General features: G+C 41.1%; 1 protein-coding gene across 1 annotated transcript in view; it reads right to left on the reverse strand.

The window, feature by feature from the left end:
- Positions 1 to 10751, reverse strand: part of spega (striated muscle enriched protein kinase a) — a 450531-nt gene extending 439780 nt beyond the window's left edge. Inside the window, exon 1 of the mRNA XM_051931209.1 lies at positions 10018 to 10751. Coding sequence (XP_051787169.1) covers positions 10018 to 10456 — 439 coding nt within the window. The 5' untranslated portion in view covers positions 10457 to 10751. The remainder of the gene's footprint in view (positions 1 to 10017) is intronic.
- Between the last annotated feature and the right edge of the window lie 6403 nt (positions 10752 to 17154).

Raw genomic sequence — 17154 nt, forward strand, 5'->3', positions numbered from 1 at the left:
TCCTACCATACCCTGCAGGTATACAAATGGGAGCTCCGCTACGGGAATTCTGCTATCCAATGTATGTATGTGACTCCAGAAAGCAGACGTCCTCTGTTCTGGCCTCCTGACCAGGAAAGGTACTGTCACACACATGCGCATGGGAGGCAGCTAAAGGGCTTGAATGAGAGTAATCCCGAACCAGACCAGGAGGTAGCCGAGTGCACGGACTCTTTTTCTCACTTTTCTGCATAATGCTCATGGGAAATTCCGCCTGGCCCTGATGATGTCAATTCCGGTTCCAGCCTCTTTGAGGTCACTTCCTATACTGGCCTTTAAAAGCCTCTACCTTCCCTTTATCCCCTCAGTTCTGTTTGGGACTCCGATCTGTACACTTCAGTACATCAATTTATTCAAATTTGCAGCCCGGAAATAATATATGGGTGGCTGCCCCAAACCTTGCTATGGCTCTTTGTTGAGCTTGTGACAGTATCAGCAACCAACCCGGCTGAAATGCCTGTCCATCCATTTTCTTACATTTGAGGCATCCTGGCTGGGCAAGGATATATCGTTTGACTCAACTTAATGTCTTGTTATGCAAGATGTCATGCTTTCTGGTCCTCAGGACACAAAAAAAACGAATGTTTGGGCCGTATTTTGAGTTGGAAATTACACCTTTACAGTAAAGAGTACACTAATAGGTGTCTTTAGCAAAATGATCAGAAGGACTTGATCTTATGTATGACACATCATCCTAACCCCAGGGGTTCATCCCCTAATGCTATATGAGGTGGCAAAGTAATATATAGTGATGTGCAGTGTCTATTTATGCTATTTCAAGTATGCTGATCATGAATACAGTGATCACTCCTCGATCGCAGGGGTTGCGTTCCAGAACCCCCCGCGAAAGGTGAAAATCAGCGAAGTAAAAACCATATGTTTATATGGTTATTTTTATATATTTTAAGAACTTAGAAACTCTTCCACACTCTTATAAACATTTCTCGCAGAGTTGTATAGCATAAACCCTTTGTATTCTCTTAGATATTAGGTAAGATTTGTTGAAATTATGTATGTAAACACACTGTTTATATACAGTAAAACCTAAATGTTATTTTAAAGATATCAAGCATCTCCGATATCACATATGTTACAGCCATTACGATAGACAGGCCACCAGCAATAAATACGTACAATGCAAGAAAAATTGTATACTGTAAAATGTGTGTACAGTGACACTAAACGTACGTACATGTACTAAGTACTGTACGTAGAAAATTAATTATGGTTACTCACCAACAATGACATGACGACTTGTCCGATAACAATGAGTTTAATTTTACTGCACAACAAAGGAGAGCGTTACAGCTCTTCTAAAGGAGCCTCTTCAGGCGACTGTGTAGCACTGCTTCCGGCAGTCTTCAATCCAAATCCCTAAAGCAGATTCCATCCAGACTACCGCCTTATTACATCCACTTACAACTCGTTCTGCGCCCTGATTAAAGGACACTGCGGCTGTAGATCTTATATTGTTTTCCTCCTTTTAATATAAAAAGAATCATGGACTCATTGATGCCGTAATGGTATCCTAGAGCGGTGTAGCTGTTCCCTTCCTTCAACATATCCAAAACTTTTACCTTTTTGGCAATCGTTAGCATCTTCCGTTGGCGCTTGGGCATGGCCCCTGAAGCAGTAGCAGGAGCAGATCATTTTGGAGCCATAACGAAGGGCTTGACTATGCACAAATATACACACAAAAGAGCACAAAAGTTAACTCTTTAGACAGCGACACACGTTGATGCTGAATGAGCGAGACGAGACTTCCTGGTTAACGCAGTGGAATCGAATTCGGCACTCCATCACTGAGCCAATCAGCACACAGGAACTTAACTGCGTGCTCTGATTGGGTAGCTTCTCAGCCATCCGCCAATAGCGTCCCTTGTATGAAATCAACTGGGCAAACCAACTGAGGAAGCATGTACCAGAAGTAAAAAGACCCATTGTCCGCAGAAACACGTGAAGCAGCGAAAAATCCACATTATATATTTAGATATGTTTACGTATAAATTCCGAGATAGACTGAAGCTGCGAAAGTCGAAGCGCGATATAGCGAGGTATTTGTGATATCTGATTCTTTATTGGTGGTTCTAGCCCTCCAAGAGCCACTCCCAGAAGGTTAAAGTGCACCCGGAAGTGCTCCAGGTGCACTCTGATCTTCTTCCGGCAGCACTCCTGAGTGTGGCGGAAGTGCTGTAAGCATCCCCGGAAGTACTCCATGTTTTCCCGGATCACCTTCCAGCAGCACTTCCTGGTGTGGCGGAAGTGCTGCAGTCCATGGCTCCAGCAGTGTCCAGGCAGCCCATGGCAGTGACCATAGGCCCCAATAGGGTTGAGCTTCCAAGCTCCAAGCCCGTGACCCCAATGCAATCCAGGAGGGCTGCCCTCTCGCGTCCCGGAGAAGGTATAGTTGTTGATATGTTCTCTCCCCCAGTTCTTCCACCAGAAGGGTGTTTCAACCGGGCAAGGCCGCTGGCTGTCTGTCATAGTATATATATATATATATATATATATATATATATATATATATATATATATATATATATATATATATATATATATTGTGATACCCGGATGGGGGTGGTACCCAGCCGGGATGCCCAGGAGGACCGGAGGAGGGCTTGTGCCTCCTCCAGACCACGAGGGGGCGACCGCCCTGGTTGCTTTGGGGGCCACGGGTATAGAGCTTGGAAGTTCTACCCTGTAGGGGCCTATGGTCACCGCCAGGGGGCTCCCCAATGTCTTTGGGGACCCTGGACCCCAACGCTTCCGCCACACCCGGAAGTGCTGGGGGGAGGAAAAGAGAGGATACCAGGAGTGCTTCCGGGGTGCGCAGCCGGCACTTCCGCCACACTGGGGAGTGCCAGTGGAAGGTTGCCGGGGAGCACCTGGAGCACATAATAAAAGGGGCTGCCTCCCTTCAGAGATAGACAAGAGTCGGGTGGAAGTAGGATGACGTCGGAGGAGGACAAGGAGGCGGCCTGAAGGGAAAGGCATTGTGTTGTGTGGCCAGGAGTTTGGGGACTGTGGGGTTTGTGAGCAAAAATGGAAAATAAATGTTGGGTGACATGAACGTGTCTGCCTTTCTGTGTCCGGGCCAACATCCACAATATATATATATATATATATATATATATATATATATATATATATATATATATATATATATATACTCTGTACATTCTGAACTATCTTAATCCAGTATATGCTCATGGATGTATCATTATCTTTACAAAATTTAGATCTTAAGTTTCTGTGGTGGGCTGGCGCCCTGCCCGGGTTTTGTTTCCTGCCTTGCACCCTGTGTTGGCTGGGATTGGCTCCAGCAGACCCCCGTGACCCTGTAGTTAGGATATAGCGGGTTAGATAATGGATGGATGGATGGAAATCTTAAGTTTTTATTGCCGCATATATAAGAAAAGAAAGCACAGCAAAAAACTAAACCAGGCCCCTACTTGTGTCCTACATTATAAAGCTTTTTCTCCATAATGCAAGCCACATTGCCACATACTGAACTGCGTATTCTCAAGATCAGGGGTCCCCAACCACCGGTCCGTGACCCACTACCGGGCCGCAGCCGTCTGACAGCCAGGCGGCGAGAGAACAGCCGGTAACGGAGACTCACTCAGACTTTTCAGAATGCTTGGTGGGCGGGGCTTTGCAGCGGCCCAGAGAGAGGAGAGAGACCGAGGTGAGAGAGTATTACAACAAAGTATTTTTACGATCCCGACAGTTTCCCCATATGACACGAGACTATAGAAATCTCGTTACTACGAAGTACATTCAGCAGATGCTTTCATTACAACGAGGTGACCTTGAAATGCTTGAATGAATCATCCACAGAGCAGTTAGATCTGTGGTCGCAGCTCAGTTGTGCACGTTTGCACAACGATCCCCAAACAGAAACATTGTAAAAAATAATTTTTTCTTTGAACTTTCCTCGTACTGTTTTTTTTTTTTTTTTATGTTTTTGTTTTCTGTGGTTTTCAGTGATACCTTTTGCTTATTGCTTGTCAACATCTGAAAAACATCCATTGGAATTTAACTCATTGTCACCCTCCTATAGAAACGGCAGACACGAAAAAAACGATAACAGTGTTAATGTTTGTGATGTGCAATCTGTTGGAATGGCAAATGCAAAGCATATGTCTTTGTTATATGCAAAAAAAGAAGAAAAATCTCGGGTTGCAAACGTATGCAAACTGCTTAATAATAATAGAAATGTTATGTAAATTGTGTATAAAACTGCCCCCCCCCCCCCCCCCCCCCCCAACCGACCGGTCCGTGGAAAAATTTGCATCTAATAAAGTGGTCCTTGCTGTCAAAAAGGTTGGGGACCACTGCTCTAGATGACACTTGCCATATAGTAGGTGCCATTTTTAATGAAGAGAAATGCATCCATGTCATTCTGCAAAGTCCTCTCATAAGTTGTAGTATTTATTATTATTAGACCAATTGTTATTATTGTTCTGAAGTACTATTTATTCATTACCTATGGTAATTTCATTACTTTTGAAAAATAAAATTATTTTTAAAAAGTGAAGGCCTGGAGAGTTTAATCAATGTTGATGTCAATACCTGCTGTGACACATGAAATGAAAAATCATCATTTTGAAGTAGGATTCTTTTGAATTTTGAAATTGTAATATATTGTATTTGTTTGTAATCTTAGGAAAGTTACTCAGTATGGGTAAAATGATTGGGTGATGCTTTTATCCTCAGTAACCTACAAGATCAACATACACTACAGCTGTTTACAGATATTTTTTACTGTTGGAGCACAGAAGGGTTAAATGGCCTGCTCAGAATCACAAAGTGAGACAGAGGCTCAAACTGAACCAGTAGACTTGTGGTGTAAAGTCCAAAACTTCGGATTAAAGAGCTCCTTAGACAAGAATCCAACAGCATTACACGATCGTTTTGAAACCAAACTTTTAAGTACAACAAAATAACTTCAAAGAGAACGGGCCATTCTGCTCAACAACTCATATCTTCTGCTGATGTGCATGCAAAAGCTGAATTTAAACATTTAACTACTGTACTATCCATCCATCCATCCATCCTCTTCCGCTTATCCAAGGTCGGGTCACGGGGGCAGCAGCTTGAGCAGAGATGCCCAGATTTCCCTCTCACCGGCCACTTCTTCTAGCTCTTCCGGGAGAATCCCGGGGCGTTCCCAGGCCAGCTGGGAGACATAGTTCCTTCAGCATGTCCTGGGTCTTCCCCGGGGCCTCCTCCCGGTTGGACGTGCCCGGAACACCTCACCAGGGAGGCGTCCAGGAGGCATCCTGATCAGATGCCCGAGCCACCTCATCTGACTCCTCTTGATGCGGAAGAGCAGCGGCTCTACTCTGAGCCCCTCCCAGATGACTAAGCTTCTCACCCTATCTTTAAGGGAGAGCCCAGACACCCTGTGGAGGAAACTCATTTCAGCCGCTTGTATTCGTGATCTCGTTCTTTCGGTCATTACCCATAGCTCATGACCATAGGTGAGGGTAGGAACATAGATCGACTGGTAAATTGAGAGCTTTGCCTTACGGCTCAGCTCCTTTTCACCACGACAGACCGATGCAGAGCCTGCATCACTGCGGACGCTGCACCGATCCGCCTGTCGATTTCATGCTCCATTCTTCCCTCACTCGTGAACAAGACCCCGAGATACTTGAACTCCTCCACTTGAGGCAGGATCTCGCTCCCAACCCTGAGAGGGCACTCCACCCTTTTCTGGCTGAGGACCATGGTCTCGGATTTGGAGGTGCTGATTCCCATCCCAGCCGCTTCACACTCAGATGCGAACCGATCCAGAGAGAGCTGAAGATCACGGCCTGATGAAGCAAACAGGACAACATCATCTGCAAAAAGCAGTGACCCAATCCTGAGTCCACCAAACCGGACCCCCTCAACACCCTGGCTGCGCCTAGGAATTCTGTCCATAAAAGTTATGAACAGAATCGGTGACAAAGGATAGCCCTGGCGGAGTCCAACTCTCACTGGAAACGGGTTTGACTTACTGCCGGCAATGCGGACCAAGCTCTGACACTGGTTGTACAGGGACCGAACAGCCCTTATCGGGGGTCCGGTACCCCATACTCCCAAAGCACCCCCCACAGGATTCCCCGAGGGACACGGTCGAACGCCTTTTTCAAGTCCACAAAACACATGTAGACTGGTCAGACGAACTCCCATGCACCCTCCAGGACTCTGCTAAGGGTGTAGAGCTGGCCCACTGTTCCGTGACCAGGACGAAAACCACACTGTTCCTCCTGAATCCGAGGTTCGACTATCCGACGGACCCTTCTCTCCAGAACCCCCGAATAGACTTTTCCAGGGAGGCTGAGAAGTGCGATCTCTCTGTAGTTGGAACACACCCTCTGGTCCCCCTTCTTAAAGAGGGGGACCACCACCCCGATCTGCCAATCCAGAGGCACTGCCCCTGATGTCCATGCGATGTTGCAGAGACGTGTCAACCAAGATACTGTACTATCAGGAAACTTAATAGCAAAAAGACTAAACAAATGTCACAGTTTGCTAAATTAATAAAAGCATACGAAAAGGTCAATAATCGAAACCATAAAAAATATATCCTGATTATCTTAGGTGACCCAAGCATTTGTTATAATGAGCAGAAAGTGAGGTCGGGTTTGATTCATTGTGTTTAAGGATAAACTGTCAGAGCAAAAACCAAAAGACACACTTTAGTATTGAGTGGCATTTACATGTACTAGTTTAAAAACAATAAATAAATAAAAGCAAGAAATAAAAAACAAAATTTGAAAGTGCAATAATTCATTGACTGCATTTAGATTATTTTACAAATTTGTTTTGTTCATCCAGCACACGTTTTACAAGTGAAGTTCAATCAGAAATGACTGAACTTTTTTTTGAGAAGGGTTACATCCACTAACAGATTTAACTTTGTTCCAAATTGTAAAATATAGCAGTGAATATGATGCATATGATACAATATGAAATCTTACTACAAATGAAATCTCAACAATTTTATAACCCAAACAAATGATTACAAAGAATGAGAAGAGCTGAACTAACAGTTTAAGCCAGTTAATGGTTATTAAAATAAAAATGATTAATGAAAGAAGAATTAAGGCATATTTCAACTTGTTGCATTTTATCTTTGACCACATGAACCATTGTCTGATCTAAGGGCAATTGCCACAATCAATACACTTAGAACATTAGAACACTCTAGATGAAAACAGGCCATTCAGCCCAACAAAGCTTGCCAGTCCAATCTCCTTAATTCTTCTAAACAAACATCAAGTCAAATTTAAAAAGTCTCTAAAGTCGTAGTGTGTACCACATTACTTGGTAGCATATTCCAAGTGTCAATGATTATCTGTGTAAAGAAAAACTTCCTGTTTGTGCAAAATGTACCATTAACAAGTTTCCAACTGTGTCCCTGTGTTCTTGATGAACTCATTTTACGAGTCTGAATCCACTGTACTAATTCAGTTTATAAGTTTAAACTTGTCACTCATGTCTCCTCTTAATCTCCTTCTACTTAAACTGAAAAGGCTCAGCTCTTTTAATCTTTCTTCATAACTCATCCCCTATATCCCTGGAATCAGCCTAGTCGCTCCTCACTGGACCTTTCCTAGTGCTGCTATATCCATTTTGTAGCCTAGAGACCAAAACTGCACACAGTACTCAAGATGAGGCCTCACCAGTGTGCTATAAAACTTGAGCATAACCTCCTTGGACTTGTACTCCACAATTCATGCTATATAACCTAACATTTTGTTAGCCTTCTTAATGGCTTCTGAACACTGTCTGGAAGTTGATAGCATAGAGTCCACTAAATCCATTCTCATAAAGTGTACTCTCAAATTTCAGACCTCCCATTGTGTATTCAAACTTAACATTTGCTTCCTATGTGTAATATTTTACATTTACTGACATTAAATTTCCTCTGCCACAAATCTGCCCAAGTCTGTATGCTATCCAAGTCCATCTGTAATGAGTCAATAGTTTCCAGATTATCTGCCAATCCACCTCGCTTGGTATCATCTGCATCATGCTTGCTTATTAAACACATCAGAAGAGTTTTCATTAAAACAGGCTGTTCATCCCATCAAAGTGTAAATAAACTGTAAAACCAACATGACACAAAAACTCAGCTGTATTCTTCATTACATTATCATTATTGCTTGCATCTATGCAAAACCTATATAACAAAAGTAATTATCATTTCTGTGCAATATTTTGAAAAGACACATTTTTGAAACTCCCAGGCTGAATGACAGAACACCCTGCAAAGCTGCAACAGTAGGAAGTGTGCTGTAAAGTGTTCACATGTGTGTAACACAATATGCCTGGAAGGGTGACGTCCAAATTGGGCTTTGTGATCATCGCAGCTGACATTCTCACATCTGCAGGCTGAAACACACACTTAGAAGCCTTTGTCTCACAAGCTAAGGACAGTGCAAATCTTCAGGTAGTCTGTACCTGCTCATCACTGCTGCAGGAATGCCTCACATTACCTTCTCTTCCCTGCTGTTATGTCTGGTGGATTGAATTTAAAATCCATGCTTAAAAAGTTAAATCATCATCATTTACTGTTTGGATTCTTGATGGCCATTGCCCAGTGCAAATAAACTAGCATTACTTTTCCTTCCTCAAAAAATAGCTTAAAATTACTAGAAAAACAGCCGAATAAACATTTTGGCTATAGTAAATCTTTACTGTAATAATAAGCTGCATTCTAAAGTTTCACTGTGTATTTATTTTATCCATTCATCTATTTGTGAACCTGCTTAATTCGCTTCAGGCATGAGAGGCCAGAGTCTACCCAAGCAGCGTCCAGGGCAAGGCAGAAATCAGTCTTGGATGGGCACACACTCTAATGCTGAAGTGGATTATATGAGTTCAGTATTGGATGGATGGAAAGAAATGACACGCTTTCCGAGAGGGGTGTCTAATGGGAAGTGAGCCTACCTGGGAAAGAAGTGGCGCAGCACAATTTGGAATTTTCAATGTAGTCTCCCTGAAGGTGAACGCTCTTCTCCCACTGGTATTACAGTCTCTGGATGCTCTCAGGAGAAAAAAAAGGAAACTTCTTGAGGGTCACACCACTCTATCATCTCATCAGTGAGTGCAGCGTCTGTGTCAAAATGGTGACCACGCAAGGTGTTTCTTCATTCCAAACAGGAGAAAGACTCAGACAGCGTCAAATCTCGTGAATAAGGAGACTGGGGGAATTGTTCAAAGATACAAACGTTTCCACTGTCATGTGAGCTCTGTGTGGCGCATTGTTGTGATGAAAGAGAACTCCGTGCGACAACTTTTCAGGATGGTTTTCAGCAATGGTAGGTAGGAGAAATAATCATCAGGTTGAAAATTGGCAGGAATGAGAAACAAGGTCTGATCTACTTATGAAAAAAAATTTCATGTACCCGTTGTTACTCCTTCACAGGTAGGCTCAATTCCCATCAGACACCCCTCGTACATTATGTGTCTTACTAGAGTAAGTATTTTCACTTTTATTATTAAAAGTATTTTATTATTTAGAGCACTTTCACTTTTATTATTCGGTAATTACCTTCCTAAGAACAGTGTACTGAGGCATTACTACCGTATATTTAATTTGTAAGTTAAGTAATGGTGAGTACACAATCAGATATGAAATACAAATGAGAACTGTGGAACATCTGGGGACGGGGAATTTACAGTCCTTTAATTTACTTTATTCATTTCCATTTTCATTTAAAATATCATTTTAGACATTTCCATCTTTGTACGGCATACGATATACTTTATAAGCTAATGGGGTTGACATTCTGTGTCACCTCCATATACGCTAAGTAAACACTAAGTAACAAGCTGCAACTTCTTTCTTTCAAACGATAAACTTTTACTCAGCATATTCAAACTAGAAGTTAAATCTACACTCAAGTCACTCCATATAAAAGGCATAATTTTTCACTTCTAGCTTTATTTAGAGAATACAAAGTAAAGACAAATTACCTTCACCCAAATCCATGACTGCCAGAACAGCACTGGTCCGGGCCTCCCCTAGGGGGTTGGTCGCTATGCAGGTATAGAGGCCTGCATCACTGAGCTTGCAGTCCTTAATCCACAGCCCTCCGTATTCCTGCTTTTCTGTCGGTATCCGGGACTCATTGCGGTACCAAGTCAGAGTGGGCTGTGGGTCACCTGCCACTCCTACTTTTAGCCGGATGTCACAGCCAGTCCCCACAGCAGCATTCTTCATCTTGCGAATGAAAACGGGTGCAGTCTGGTAATGCTGTTCCCTGAGGCCACCCATCTCTGGCACCACCTGGTCTGGAAACACTTTGGCACGTTTTGATGGTATAAGGGGGCTAGGTGGTGCCATAGCTGTCCTACACCAACCTGATTCCTCTCCTGATTTCTTCAGGGTCATTTGGACTTGAGCTTTACGCATGGTTCTAATGCAAATTGTGAAGCTGTGTTAAAGTTTTAATTCCTCCTTAGTCTTTTGACAGACTTTTCTGATATGAATTCAAACTCCAGGATGTCTTAACACCTTTTCATTTTTCACTTTTTTGTCACTTAGGGAATACACCGTCTTCTGTCCTGATACGTTTATCTAAATGGTTGTGAGCAGATTTATCTGTGAAGCCTGTTTTTTCCAAGACAGTCTTGAGTAGTTAAGCACAAGTGCTATACAGCTTAAATGTAACTATGTGAATTACTTTCGTATGCTTTAAAAAAATCACCAACATTTAAAAAGGTTTTTTCCCATTCATTGCTGTTTTTTGCAAGCAGAATCTGGCCACGTGAGATGAGGAAATAGCAAACTCCACAAAAAAGGATGGATTCCAATGTAAGTGACCCTTTCACATTCCTCAAAAATCCAACAATGTTCTTGAAAGCCAAAATAAAGAAGGAATTAATCTTTCAATTAAAAAGATCCAGCCCATGCAAGTTCTTCTGGTGAGGCAACGCTGATGATATTTTTAGTGCAAGTCCTTCTGGATCATGTTGCATTAGCAGCTTCCTTGCTTTGCCTTTTTGCGACGTTGCTTGTTTTTTTCTTCTCCAGGATCTTCAAGGTCTTAAGGGACAAGGTGCAACTTCTTTGGCGTCCTGGTTACAGCTTCTTACGTTTTTTTTTTTTTTGTTTGTTTTTTTTTTAAATTTTTTAAAATTTTCAACTTTCTCCCACAACTCTCTCTTATACACAGGATCTCATGCTGAAATCCCTGGGAAGGTGACCACTGAGTCCCCTAAGCCTTGAGGTGACAGCTGCACTCTGATCAGTCACATTCTTTGGACAGTCAGCCTCTCGTTTCTCTTACTCTCCACCCTCTGTGACAAGCTGACCAGCTAGCCCAGTAATGTCAGAGGGGAGGGGGAAATGATGGAAATACTGCAATCTGATTCATATGCCAAAGATAGAAGCCAGCCAGGAATCTTCAAAATGACACCAAGTCCAGGGCACAACCAGTCTTTGAATGTGAGCAGTGGAGGACTGTCGGCAGACCCGAGACTCTTATCATGCTGCTCTTCTTCTTCTTTCAATTGCATCTTTTAAACTGCTGAATACATTTGTTTCTTTTGTCAATTTAGCACTCTACAGTCACATGGTACTCCTTGTACTACACGTTAGTTCAAATGGCAATGTAAAGTTACTTGGCAGAATTTTGACGGAACTAAAATATTAATCTCATGCAGTAGAATATTTTTACCAACTCAACCATCTATTAATTTTAGAACCTGGTTTATTCCAATTTAGGATAAGCCTATCCCAGCAACGCCAAGGCCAGAACCAACTCCCAACAATGGTAGATTATAAAATTATGAAAATATTTCAAGGACAACAACTATTTAACTCTGACTTACACTTCCTGCTGTCAAGTTGATGTGACAGTATCTCAGTTTTTTAGTAATACGTGCTGCATGTGGATGAACACATACACGGAAGAATTTCCCTCTACTTTATGTAGATGACAATACTGGTCCTAAAATCCAAGAAAAATCACTACGAATACTGCCAATTGTTTACATAAGGTAAAAATGCAACAAAGGCATAAAATACTAGATATTCTGTAGACATTTTATTTAAAATTTATTAGACCAGTGCATTTAAACAATTAAGTTAAATCATGTAACCATTATATAGTAGAAACTAGGCCTGGGAAAGTTTAAATGTTAATTCTTGCGATTAATGTGGCCTGTTTAACACGTTAAATAATATTGTTGCAACGAGGCCGTGTTTTGGTCAGGATGGCATTTTCATGTATTTTTTTTTTTTTGTTTTTACATTACAAAACAATAATACAAAAATGTTAAGTGTGAAACTAAAGAATTACATACATATCCAATACAGTATTTATATACTAACTTTGCAAATTTTGAGAAATAAACTTTTTTTAAAAAGTTTCAAATTACATGTTTCACAACACCTTGCCACATGTCAGTATGTGGTTCTGTTATTCATTTCCTTGATTTATACATACATACTGACATAGGTGCAGAAAATACATTTTCTTTGGGTGGCACTAAAACCAAACTAAGTCTCTAGTGCCTCTGTATTTAACTAGCCAGTCTGCCACCCAGCTTACAGTATGGATTGCCATAATATAATGACAAAATTCTATGAAGCAGCAGTGTAATGATTATCCCTACCCATTATTCCAGTTTGCAGTATCTTTACTAATTTATGCTAAGAATGCAACATAACCACCCAAGTAGTGTCAGTTTTTAAGTGAGATAGTGGCTCTTTTTTAGCGTGCTATGGCTCAAAGGTGTAAGTACAGAAGTGTTTCCAACTATTTTTCTGTGGTGGCACACTTTTTCTAACCCGAAAAATCCCAAGGCACACCATGATTCTGCCAACCAGAAAAGCACTAATTTTATACATGAAATCTACTAAAATTGTCTTTGGAATATCCATACACCTCTCACATGGACTTTGAGTAATTCTCACTCTCTCTGTCATGGATGGGGTTCTTCTTATCAATGAGCACATTCCAAAAATTCTTGGGGGGGGGGGGGGCACAAATGAATATATGCTCACTTGTTAGAAAGCTGTTTCTATCTGTTAAATATCCAGAATTAACAGAACATTATCAGAATATTAAATATTAATCACTGTTACACTTTTAAACAAGGTGATAGTGTTGACTCCTTCCACCTACTTACTCAGGTCAGTTCTGGCTTTGAGACATCCTCTTTATGAAGTTTGTATATCCCCTCCACCACAAGATTCCTTCGTGGAAGCTGACTTCATCATGTTGCCTTTCTAAATTGCTAATATCTGAGTGTTTGCGGGTGCTTTCCCATGCAGGGATACTAACCAAATACCCTAATTGCTGCTAGGATATACGCAGACTACCCTAAAAAATATACAGTGACAGTGACAAAAATGCATGGAGTAGTTCAGATACCTTATTTACTATAATAGTGATTCCTTTTAAAATACAGTGGAACCTCGGTTCACGACCATAATTCGTTCCAAAACTCTGGTCGTAACCCGATTTGGTCGTGAACCGAAATAATTTCCCCCATAGGATTGTATGTAAATACAATTAATCCGTTCCAGACCATACGAACTGTATGTAAATATTTTTTTTAAGTTTTTAAGCACAAATATAGTTAAATAAACCATAGAATGCACAGCGTAATAGTAAACTAAATGTAAAAACATTGAATAACACTGAGAAAACCTTGAACAACAGAGAAAACTAACACAGCAATAGTTTGCGCTATAGCGCTACCAACCGCTGGCTAAAAACACTTTTTTTTAATGAGTTTTAAGCACAGTGAAAAAAATGAACATTTGAAAAAATCCGTAATTTAATAAACCACCAAGTAAAGTAACATTGCAACAATGCACGCTATGAACCGATCGCTGTAAACAGAAGTGAAAACAAAAAAGCCCAGTGCATTCTTTAACTGCCTTCTCTACTTTATGTGTCCAGCCCTCTCTCTCACTCGCTCACCTGTGTGTGTGTCTCTCTCGCGCTGCCTCTGTGTGTGTGTCTCTCTCGCACGCCTGTGTGTGTGTCTCTCTCTCGCACACCTGTGTGTGTGTCTCTCTCTCTCACGCCTGTGTGTGTGTGTGTCTCTGTCTCGCGCGCCTGTGTGTGTGTGTCTCTCTCTCTTGTGCACCGTGCCTGTGTGTGTGTGTCTCTCTCTCTCGTGTATGTGTCGCGCTCTCTTTCTCTTGCTCGCTGCACAGGAAATGCACAGGGAGAGACTGAACACATATAAACCGAAAGTCAAACAGGCTTGTTCGTATACTGAGTGAGTGGTCATGAACAGATGCAAAAGTTTGGCTAACTTTTTGGTCATGAACTGATTTGTACATATTCTGAGACGTTCATGAACCGAGGTTCCACTGTATATTGTATTATTTTAACAAATTTATTTTGCAATATGTAAATTGCAAGTAAATAAAATACATTACATTTTTTTCAGAACAGATCAGATCACTTTCCAATTAACCGTCTTTATTGCTGCTGTCATACTGGATAGAATATAAAGTAATCCTTTACTGACATTTGATATCAAGAGATATTCTGTTGAGAAAAGTGAAGTGTCATCCAGGACCTTAAAATTATATTTTCTTAATTAGCAGCAGGTGACCGTTTGCACATTAATGGCACTAATTCACTTACTTCATTTTTAAAATTTGGTTTGTCAATTGCTTCATCAGGTAATTTATAATGGATTACTTACTGAATTACAGTATGTAGCAGCTTGGCATTCTATAAAATCTTTTAATTTTGTTTACTAGAATTTCGAAATAATTGACTGCAACTTCACTTTCTTGTCTCTTTTATGGATTGATATTTGGGGCTTCTGTTTTTGTACAGGATTCTGACACTAGAATGCTAAAAATGGAAGTGATGGGATGAATGGGAGACAGTATCACTACTACTGGCATTATGGGATGGATAAAGAAGAAGAACAAGAAGACACTGACTGTACATTACAGGGAAGGATGCTACATAAACTGGCAAAGTTACCAATGTTATATTAACACTTAAACCGTGCATATAGAAACACTGTTTCACTGTGGATGTTTTTTTTTTCATTGCGAGTGCTCTAACTTGTAGCCTCGATTCTTCCCACTTTCTAAAAGTAGCTTGTTACATAGATCAGCATATTTCAATCGTCCTAGTGCAAGCGTGTGTTTGTCTTTCTTTGTATGCTCATGCGTGTTTGTGTGCATGCTCATTGACATTGTGCAATAGAGTGGAAACTCACATGTCTTTCTTTGCTGAAATAAATAGTTGCAGCATTTTTGAGGCTCTGGTAAATATCGGAACATTTATGAGAAACAAGAAAATGAATATTAAAAAAAGGATAGAATATAAATGCTCTGAAAATTGTATTTAATCCATATGGAAATATTTTGCATTATGTTAAAAATATATTCTACAGCTGGCCAACATATTGTAAAAAATATCCTTAAAAAATCCTCAAAATATAAATAAGAATATATATTGTGTGGTGTAACCATCAAAGCAACCATATGGTTATAGGATCAGTTCCTGCCACTGATTTACTGTCATTCTAAGCAAGTCGCCTCAACTGTCTCTGCTCTGTTTTTTAAATTATTATCTAGTCATTTACATGTGTTGAGGAGACATCTTAAGGGCTCTCAGAAAGGACATGTTACCCCCCCAAGGCTAGAGGGGGCACCGTTAATAATCACTGGTCCTTTTTCACCTGCAGTTCCGAGGCTTGCTTGCTTGCCTGCTTGCCTACTCACACTTGTGGCACTTTTTTTTTTTCTCTGAATTTACTTTCTTAATCTTCTTTATTTATTTATCTGGTTTGTACAATGCTATATACTGTATACCCTGCCATTCTATCTTAAACTCTATGAAGTGCCTTGAGCATGGGAAAGGCGCTATATAAATAAAATGTATTATTACTTCTGCCACCACCCTGAAGCCTTTCAGGAAGCTGATATATAAACTCAGGAATCACTGTTTATTTGGACCCAGGAACTGTGATATCAGACAGCAATCCTCATAACTATATTTTTAGCTTCCTCAAGCTCTGTTTATTTTACCTTTTTTTAATCTCACGATTAAATAAAGCTACTGGCTGGTACACCAACCTTCTTTTGTGTCTAATGATTCTTCTGTTCCATATTTTATCTTTGTCTCTCTCTATATATATGTATATATATATATATATATATAGCTCAAAAAAATTAAATGAACACTTTTTAATCAGAGCTTAGCATCAAGTCAGTGAAACTTCTGGGATATTGATCTGGTCAGTTAAGTAGCAGAGGGGGTTGTTAATCAGTTTCAGCTGCTTTGGCGTTAATGAAATTAACAACAGATGCACTAGAGGGCCAACAATGAGACGACCCCCAAAACAGGAAAGGTTTAACAGGTGGAGGCCACTGACATTTTTCCCTCCTCGTCTTCTCTGACTGTTTTTTCACTAGTTTTACATTTGGCTATGGTCAGTGTCACTACTGGTAGCATGAGGCAATACCTGGATCCTACAGAGTAGTCCAACTTCTCCAGGATGGCACATCAATACATGCCATTGCCAGAACATTTACTGTGTCTCCCAGCACAGTCTCAAGGGCATGGAGGAGATTCCAGGAGACAGGCAGTTACTCTAGGAGAGCTGGACAGGGCCATAAAAGGTCCTTAATCCATCAGCAGAACCGATATCTGCTCCTTTGGGCAAGGAGGAACAGGATGAGCCCAACAAAATGACCTCCAGCAGGCCACTGGTGTGAATGTCTCTGACCAAACAATCAGAAACAGGATTCATGAGGGTGATCTGAGGGCCCAGCGTCCTCTAGTTGTCCCTATGCTTACTGCCCGGTACTGTGGAGCTTGATTGGCATTTGCCATAGAATACCAGAATTGGCAGGTCCATCACTGGCGCCCTGTGCTTTTCACAGATGAGAGCAGGTTTACCCTGAGCACATGTAACAGACGTGAAAGGGTCTAGAGAAACCGTGGAGAACGTTATGCTGCCTGTAATCGGTTTGGTGGTGGGTCAGTGATGGTCTGGGGTGGCATATCCATGGAGGGACGCACAGACCTCTACAGGCTAGACAATGGCACCTTGATTGCCATTAGGTATCAGGATGAAAACCTTGAACTCATTGACAGGTCCTATGGTGGTGCAGTG

The sequence above is a fragment of the Erpetoichthys calabaricus genome, chromosome 8 (genome assembly GCF_900747795.2).
Source record: "Erpetoichthys calabaricus chromosome 8, fErpCal1.3, whole genome shotgun sequence".
Taxonomy (NCBI): domain Eukaryota; kingdom Metazoa; phylum Chordata; class Cladistia; order Polypteriformes; family Polypteridae; genus Erpetoichthys; species Erpetoichthys calabaricus.